Source organism: Rhinolophus sinicus, chromosome 3 (genome assembly GCF_057876585.1).
Source record: "Rhinolophus sinicus isolate RSI-liver-muscle chromosome 3, RSI-T2T, whole genome shotgun sequence".
Classification (NCBI taxonomy): Eukaryota; Metazoa; Chordata; class Mammalia; order Chiroptera; family Rhinolophidae; genus Rhinolophus; species Rhinolophus sinicus.
Genome location: NC_142503.1, coordinates 164,092,962 through 164,102,190, shown reverse-complemented (window position 1 = coordinate 164,102,190; position 9,229 = coordinate 164,092,962). Strand labels below are relative to the sequence as shown.

Below are 9,229 nucleotides of genomic sequence, written 5' to 3'. Positions count from 1 at the left end.
GTACTGTAATTATACCTTCATTTAACAAATGAAAACACGGGCACAGAGAGATTAGGAATTTGCCCCAAATCACACAACTATTAAGGACGTCGGTGAGCCACAATTAAATCTCATTCAAAGACTCAGCCCCCTCATCCAACCTTGTAAGCCAAATTTTAAAGCATCCATAACGAATTAAAGAATGTCCCTTATTTTGTTCTCAACCCGTTTTTCCATAATCCTTAGGGCATCGTGTTACTATTTCTTACACAAATTTGAGGCGTTGACTTACAAGTGATGACATTTTATTTGGCTGATTCGCCACGCTCACCTAATTCTTGCTTCGGGAACCTGCTGCCCTTCAGCGGACAGGAAAAGCAACAGCGCCGCCCGCCCGCAACCAGTGAGGCTGGGCAAGGGGCTTGGCCGCACCCACGCCTGCCCTCCGGGCACCGCCCCAGGCCCCTCCTCCTCGCCCAGGATGCATCTGGTTGAAAACAAAATCCCACGTGACTGGCTCTGCTCTTAGTCTATCATGGCGTCTCCCAGTGGGAAGGGATCCCGGGCGCCGGAGGCTCCTGGCTGCGGGCCCCGGCCGCTCGCCCGGGACTTAGTGGACTCGGTGGACGACGCGGAGGGGCTGTACGTGGCGGTCGAGCGGTGCCCGCTGTGCAACACCACCCGCCGGCGGCTGACCTGCGCCAAGTGCGTCCAGAACGGCGATTTCGTCTACTTCGACGGCCGCGACCGTGAGAGGTAAGGCGGCCGCCACAGCCCTATTGTTCTTTCCCTGCGTGTCTCCCCCGCCCGGTGACTGGAGGCTGGAGCCTGAAGCCCGGATCCGGACTCCGGAATCCCGCAAGAGGAGGGGGAGATAGGGAGGGTAGCTGCTTTTGTTCCCAGGGGACGGTCGGAGCTAGATAAGGGAAAGGTGCCCGTTTCCCCATAACCCACCCGAGAGGAGTCTGACCCCACTGTGCGCCTGGGTACTAGGGAAAATGGATTGATGATGACTCTGGAGAAGTCTTCCCCTGTTGTCGCTATACAGTTGGATTCTCTGCACTTTGCTGCACTCCCATTCAAAGCTTGGTTTAACCTTTATCTTCGAAAGCACATTCATTCTCTAGAGGAGAGACCAAAAGAGAATCACCTAACTGGTTAAGAGGGATTCTGGCCCTTGACGCGTGTGTCACAGGTGGACCTGGTTATCAGACATGCTTACTCTAATGTGTGAACTAGGACTAGTTAGTTGCTCCCTGATTGTTTTGCATGCTAAGGAGTTTGGGGATGTGTTTTGGCTGTCTTAAAACCCGGAGTGGGAGCCGGAAACCCTTACATAAGAGAACTGAATTTAGGAACATGTTTTGGCCTTGTTTTGAAATCCAGAGAGCTACAAGTCCTTGGTTAAGATAATTGCAAAATTAGTGTGATTAGCTGACAGGTCTCTCATTCCCAGATTCTTTCAATAACAGTGTCCATGATGGTAAGATAGCTAACTTTTTGAGCTCAGAAGTTCAGGTATTAACTCATTTATAACAACCCAGTAGGTTATTATCCCCAGCTTACTACTGAGGAAACTGCACAGTAAGTGCTTTGCACTAGGTCACATAGATAGTGTAGGAACCAGAATTAAAATCCAGGCAGCCTGAATCTATATATACCACGCACTTACCTACTGGATTGTACAACCTCTGTATTTGGAAATGTTTTGAGTTCCTAGTATTCCTCTGATCATGAATGGAGGTCGATTCTTTCTCTTTTGAGGACATTTGCAGGACATTATCTTATTAATTTATTGCTGCTTCTCATTGATACACTTGATGACTTTATAAACTGCTGATAGCTTTAAAATTAAACCAGTCGTTTTATTATAAGAATACTAGGTATGAAATGGAAATGTCTAACTGATGGAGTTTTTCAAAAGTTCAGTTCTGGACCTGTCTATATATACATTTTCTTATGCCCATTCTCATGATTTTAATTTAAGTACCCTCTATATGCTGAAGACTGCCAGACTAGTATCTCCAACTTAGACCTCTCTGGAATCCAGAAAACAGCTGCCTGCTCAATGTCTATATTTAAATTTGTAATAAGTATTTCCATCTTGGCAAACTGAACTTAACTATTTTCCATCACAAATCTGTTCCTCCCATGCTCATGCCAACCCAGTAAGTGGTAACCTCATTCTTCTTTGGTACAGGCCAAAAAACTTCCAGTCTTTCTCAACTCCTTTCATAATACCACTCCACCTAATCCCATCAACAAATTCTATCCATTCTTCAAAACCTATCCTAAATCTGACCCTTTTAGCACCTCCTGGGCTGATCCACCAAAGGATTATTGCTTCTCCAGTTTCTGCTTCCACCTTTGCTCCCTTATATGGTTTTATTTCCATACTGCAACCAGTTAACTCCACTCGTTCATTTCTCTGTTGAAATCTTTCAGGGGTTTCCTGTTTTGCCTCAAAATAAAAAAGCCAAAGTCCTTAACCAAAGTTCTGTATTGCCTATTCCTCCTCTGATGTCCGATAATTTTTCCCTTACCCACTCTGCTATACCGCCCTGACCTACTTGCCAGTCCTCAAACATACCAAGAACACTTCCGCCTCATGGCCACTGCAGTCTTATTCAGACTTCCAGGAACTCTTTTCTCCCAGAAATCTTCAAACCTGCCCCCTTTGTTTTCTTTAGGCCTCTGCTCAGACGTTAGAGAAACCCTTTTTGACCCTTCAATTAAAATAGTAACCTCCTTTCCCTCTTAACCTACTTTATTGTCTTCCCTAGCCCTTATCACCATCTTATGGCTTACACATTAATGTCTAACTTCCCTCCACTCCAATGACATAAGCTCTATGAAGGCAAGACTGTCAGTTTTGTACTCTATCATCACATAATAGAAGCTTAGTAGAGATTTGTTGAATGATTGAATGAATCTTCCCCTCCTTCTCAAACGTAGTCTGATCCGGAACCATTTCATTTTTATCCATCTTGATCCATTTATTTACTAAAGCCAGAAGCCCTTAGACTTTTTCTTTTTTCTTGTGCCATGTCTCCAAATCATTGGCAAGTCTAATTGGATCTGCTCCAAAATAGATTTTGAATCCATCTACTTCTAGTCCAGGCCACCATTATTTCTCTCCTGGCCACTTGTTGGTTTACTTTTTTTAATTCAAATTCCTCCACACCCCCCTCGGCTTCTACACAGCAGCCACCCTAGAAATGTAAATCAGATGATGTCATTGTTTTGCTTAAACCTTTCAATGGCTTTCTCCTGCATTTAAAATAAAATTCAAAACATTAATTAGGGCATAAAAGATAAAATAAATAAAGCCCCATGTGATTTGGCTACTGCTTACCTTCCGACTTTGGCTATGTGGTTGAATAAAAATACAGGCTTTGGATTCATGCTGCATTGAATTGAATCCAAGTTCCACCACTTGTATGTGATTTTGGACAAGTTTCTTCGCCTGTGCTTTTCATTTTGAAAATGGTGGCCTATCTAACTTCATAGGTTGCTGGTAGTGATTATATAAAAAGATGGATTGAAGTACTTAGCATGATGTCTAGCATATATTAAGCATTCAGAACATAAACTCATGCCATGCTCCCTCATATTCACTGCTCCATAGTCAGGGGCCTTCTGTCAAATTCACAGACACATGAAACTTTTCCACCACTGGGCTTTTTTTCCCTTGCTATTCCCTCCGTCTGGAACACTTTTCCTCCTGATTGGCATCTTTTGTCTTTCATGTCTTAGATGTCACTTCCTTAGCGAGGCCTTCCCCGACTTTCACTAAGGTAGGTTCCCACTTCTTCCATCTCCCCCCCCCCATTATTTTCTATCACAATACTCAATTCCTTCATGGTACTGAGCACAATGTGTATGTAGTGTTATTTATTTGAGAAGGAGATCTGCATCCAGAATGTAGTTTCATGAAGGTATGAATTTTGCTTTTTTTCAGATCACCAGTGCTTACTGAAACAGCAGTGGGTGGCACATGGGCATATTGTTGAAGGAATGGCAAAGGCAATAGAACTTGAAAAACATATAAGCCCTTTGCTAAATCTGAGCAGTCAAGTTAATTTTCAGAAGAGAGAGCTGTTCTAGTGGATTTCTTTTTCTGACCAAAAAAGATAAAGAGCAACAAATACTAAATTTAGAACTAAAAAGGAAAATTTAGGGTTCAGGGGCAGCAAGACTGCACAGTGATTTGTTCAGCCAGCTTCATTTCACTTTCCATCCTCCCCTTTTCTGAACTGTGTATTCCCCGTAAGAAGAGGAGTTTGTTTTCCTTCGTTCCCAGAACAATGCCCAATATCTACTAAGATGAAAAAATTGAGACACAGGACCACTGTCCTAATAACCAAATCATTTTTAATGATTTCTCATTGGGTGCTCAATAAATATTCTGGCAAGTTACAGAGGAGAAAGGCAACTCTGCTTAAAGGTTGATTGTGAGATATTCTGTATTCAGTATTTATGAAAAAATTTTTATTCTGTGCTTTGCTTTCAGACTCTTTTACTGTATGAGAAGCTCCTTGCTAACTGTGGGAAACCACATGGAAATAAAATATGGAGCTTTATGCAACACAGTTTAAAAACCCTTGTTTAACCTCTGATTTTTTTTTTCTTCAGTAAGTTGGCTAAATTAGCTGTGCCTGCATGGATTTGAATGTGATGAGGCATATCAACGTTCTTGTAAATGTAAATGTATCTTTTCGAGTTTCATTAACAGACTAGCTGAATATACAAGTTTAATGGTTTAACAGTTCGAGGAAAATTAGATATTAAAGATTAAGTCTGTCTCACGAATAGTTCCTTTGACTCCTAAGAAAGGAACGTGTGTTCTTTATATAATTTTGTTGACAGTATGAGACTGGCAGATAGATTGGTTGAAAAATGTCCAAAAATGTCACTACTTTTTTTGTTGTTCAGGAAGAAGAGTTTCCTTATACCTGTGTGTCCTCCCCAACACTGTCCTTTCCTCATCTCCCACCTTGGCCCCCGTCCTCAAACAATACCCACTTGCTTCTCTGCTTTTTCACCTGCCCTTTAACTTGTGTGCTTCCTTAAGAAATGAAGAGGACTGATACTAAGCAGTACTCCCAACACCATCCTCTTTGGATCTTGTACTGGCGAACATGGTAAAGTTATAGGACTTTTAACAGGAACACAGTTATCTGACACCAAAAAATAACACGGTTAATGGATAACTGACCAGCTGAAGTCATCATTTTAGTCAAAACTGGAAAGAAATTGGATATCGATTTATGATAGGTGTAGGAATGGAATGGGAATATAATCGGAGGATACTTAGAGACTAGCACCAGGAAAATCTTCATGCTGGTTTAGGAACCATTTGTTTTATTTTTATTTTATGGTTTTCAATTCCAGTTGACATTCAGTATTATTTGATATTAGCTTCAAGTATACAGCGTAGTGGTCAGACATTTATATACTTTATGACATGATCCCCCAATAAGTCTAGTACCCACCTGGCACGTTATTACAATATTAGTGACTATATTCCCTATGCTGTATTTTACATTGACTATTTTGTAACTACCAATTTGTACTTCTTTTTTTCACCCTTCATCTTTTTCACCCAACCCTCCAACCCCCCACTTTATATGGCAACCATTAGTTGGTTCTGTGTACATGAGTCTATTTCTGTTTGCTTGTTTATTCTTTCGATTCCACATGTAAGTGAAATCTACATATGGTATTTGTCTTTCTCTGTTTGACTTATTTCACTTAGCATAATATCTTCTAGGTCTATCATGTTGGTAAATAGTAAGATTTCATTGTTTTTTTATGGCTGAGTAATATTCCATTGCATATATGTACCACATCTTTATCCAGTTATTTGTTGATGCACACTTAGGTTGCTCCATATTTTGGCTATTGTAAATAATGCGATCAATGATAGGAATTAGTGTTTTGGATTTCTTTGTATAAATACCCAGAAGTAGAATTGCTGGGTCATAAGTTAGTTCTATTTTTAATTTTTTTAGGAACCTCCATACTGTTTTGCATAGTGGCTGCACCAGTTTGCAGTTCTACCAACAAACAATGCCCGAGGGTTAGGAACCAGTTATTTTGAAGTGTGGATTTAAAAGACACATTTTATGAGCATATGGATATTGCTTTTATAAGTACATTTTCAGGAATGATGCAGCATTACCTTCACTGCTAAATTTTAAGAATATATGATTACAGTTTTACCAGGAAACAGAAGTAAATGGGCACTAAACAAATTGAGGTGGGATAAAGGATGAGCAAGAAATTTAGACGTTACTAAAGATTTCAAGGGGGATATAGAGCCAACATCCAAAAAGTTATCCTTTAGATATTTATGTCTCCCTCTAGTATCTTTTAGTTGTCAGTAAACTATAGCCTATAAAAATCTATTGTGTTGAGAATTCAGTTCTGGACACACATTTGTATACTCTACTCAGAACAAAAGTTCAACAGATAGCTAGATTCCCTGTCTTTACTTTAGACAAGAGTTTGCCAACCTTTCTGCTATTTGATTGTGTCCTTAAAGAAGGGTCTCAACTCCCAGCCCATGCAGCTTAGTAATTGTATTTACACCAACACGTGGATCTGCTGAAAAAATACAACTTTTGTTTTCAGTCGGTTATCCCTGGCTACCCTCATCATTATACTTTTTGGAATTTATAAAAGGTTTTCACATTTATTATGTTAATCTGATTCCCTTCCATAAATCCATGCATTATTAACCTATTTTAAAAATGAGGAAATAAGTTTTACCTTACTCCTGGGTTATCTAATTCTTAAATTCACTTCCAGATCTGAACTGTATTTTTTATATATAGTTCAATTTAATACATTAGTAAGATTAAGTGCTAAATCACTCATTGCAATGAAGAAAAGGGAAACTAGAGTATATTATGAGCTAAATGCCTGTACCTGAGTTTTTCACATTTGTCTTATTCAATCCCTGTGACTAAGTAGAGTAAGCATTTATAAGTGTAATCATTTTACAAGTGAGGAAACTCAACAATACTTTATTTCTATTTTTTTATTACATTCCTGCCAGTGGAGTATGTTTTTACTGTATTTTCTCATATCCTGAATATTCTAATATAAGATGAAAGAACCATCCTGATAAGGACTGTCTTTTTTCCCTGTTGCATTTGTCCACAAACATTATACCCTTGTATACCTAAAGAATTTAAGGGAGAAAAATATGATGGCTAGTAATTCTTACTGTGTTAGTATCCTAATTCAAGAAATATTTTGTTCTTTAACTGTTTTCACTTAAATATGGAGCACGCTGTGATCTCTTTTCCCAAGCATCTGTGCTCTCACTTACTTACCTGAGAAGCCTCACTGCCTCATTTCTAGAGCCAGAAACAGTTATTAACTCTTCCATTTATTAACACTTATTAACCATAGCCAGGACCCAAATCAGAGATGGGCAAAGTTCTCCACCACTGACCTAAAAACTGTTGGGCTCATTTCTCTCCCATCGATTTCAGGAGCCCAAAGAGTAATCTGTCTCAAGGGGCCTAAGGACTTTAGAAGTGGATTATGTATAGTTTTTTATAGTGGATATGATCCTCAAAGGGGAGACGACATGAGAAATTTGAATTGATTGAATGGTCTCTCTTTTTATTATAAAAGTAATAAGGATTATTGTAGAAAATTGTCAAGTACAGAAATACTTAAAGAAGGAAATGGATTTTACTCATTTTCGCAACTCCGTTAATAATTTATTTCCTTTCCAGCCTTGTGTGTGTGTGTGTGTGTGTGTGTGTGTGTGCTTTTAAATATATTTTTTTCACTTGGAATCATACCATATGTGTATATAGTTTCTTATTCTAATAAGCTTTTTTTTATCCCACATTTCATAAACACATATTCATGTTTTTGTCTGTAACAATATTTTAAAGTCCTTCATGGCAATATACTGTTATTTAATTATTTGTTCTCCTATTGGATATTTGTTTCCAATTTTTGCTATTATGACTGATTTCATGATTGGCACCTTCAAACATAAATCCTCCTTATTTCTAATCTGTTTCCTTAGGATAGATTCCTTGAACTGCAATAACTGGTTCAAAGGGTTTGGATATTTTTTAAGGCCGTCAATTGCTTATTTGAAAGGTTATATATTTTTTTGCCTTTCTTATAATACATTGGTGGTGTTTCTCAGACTTTTTATTCCCATAACCCTGGGCACAAAGTAAACATATACCTCTAGGAGGAGGGAAAGGGCTGGGCAGGCAGGTGGAGGGATTAGAGTTATATTATGAAAGGTACTGTGCCTGGGACAGGTAAGTGCTCAGTAAGTTGGAGGTGTTACAATGACGTGAATTATCGCCTAGCACAGAATTAATGTGGACCCCTAACAGAGCACGTGCCCTGGTGCTGTTTTTCTGGTAATATGGGCCAGATTTATGGGAATGGCCTGACCTGTGGACAGATCTACTCAGTCAGCCATGATTGTCAGTGGCCAAGGAACAGCGTGGGGTGATGAGACTCACACGCTTAGCTGACACCTCATTAGTGACACACGCCTATCCCTGTTATCCCACTTGGTGTGTTGAAATCCTTTGGTGCAAGACAGAGTAATATTTTACCTTGTGAAACATAGCGGGATTTCCTTTGCCTATAATACCTACCTTCCTTCCGTTAACAGGGCCAACTCTGACTCATTCTGCAGTCTCAGGCCACACCAGCGTAACTCCTGGACAGCTCCCTGGAGCCTGAACCGGGGTCTGTGCCATCTCCAGTACTACCCTCTGTGACCACCCCTCTGCTAGTTCCCATCCGCCTCTATCACAGGGAGACAAAGGCAATTTAAGGGAGTATTTTTTTACTGGGGGAAAAAAATTAGTTGCAAAAGTATGGATGAATTTAGGAAACAACAGTCAATTTAAGGGAGTGCTTTTTTAGGGGAAAAGAAAACCCCAAATCTTATAAGTATGGAGGATTTTGGTAAATAATTAAAAGGCATTTTTAAATTGGGATAGAAAATATAAGAAATTGTGTTGTAAAAGCCATGATACATGGTACAGGTTCACTGGCAGATTCCTTTCAGAAAATAACACAAAAACCAGAGTCATTAAACAAAAAATTGATAGCTGGCTGTATCTGCATAAAAGTTGGAAAATTCTGTAGAACAGAAGCGTAAGTAGTCAGTAGTTTGAGATGTATGAAAGGAAAAAATGACTAATTTCCCGAATAAACAACACTTAAAAACTATAGAAAAATGGACAAA

The 9,229-nt window shown here is 39.4% G+C and overlaps 1 protein-coding gene across 1 annotated transcript in view; it reads left to right on the top strand.

Annotated features, from left to right (window-relative positions):
• The first annotated feature begins 475 nt into the window (after window positions 1–475).
• Window positions 476–9,229, top strand: part of ATG14 (autophagy related 14) — a 36,026-nt gene continuing 27,272 nt past the window's right edge. Inside the window, exon 1 of the mRNA XM_019725769.3 lies at window positions 476–735. Coding sequence (XP_019581328.1) covers window positions 515–735 — 221 coding nt within the window. The 5' untranslated portion in view covers window positions 476–514. The remainder of the gene's footprint in view (window positions 736–9,229) is intronic.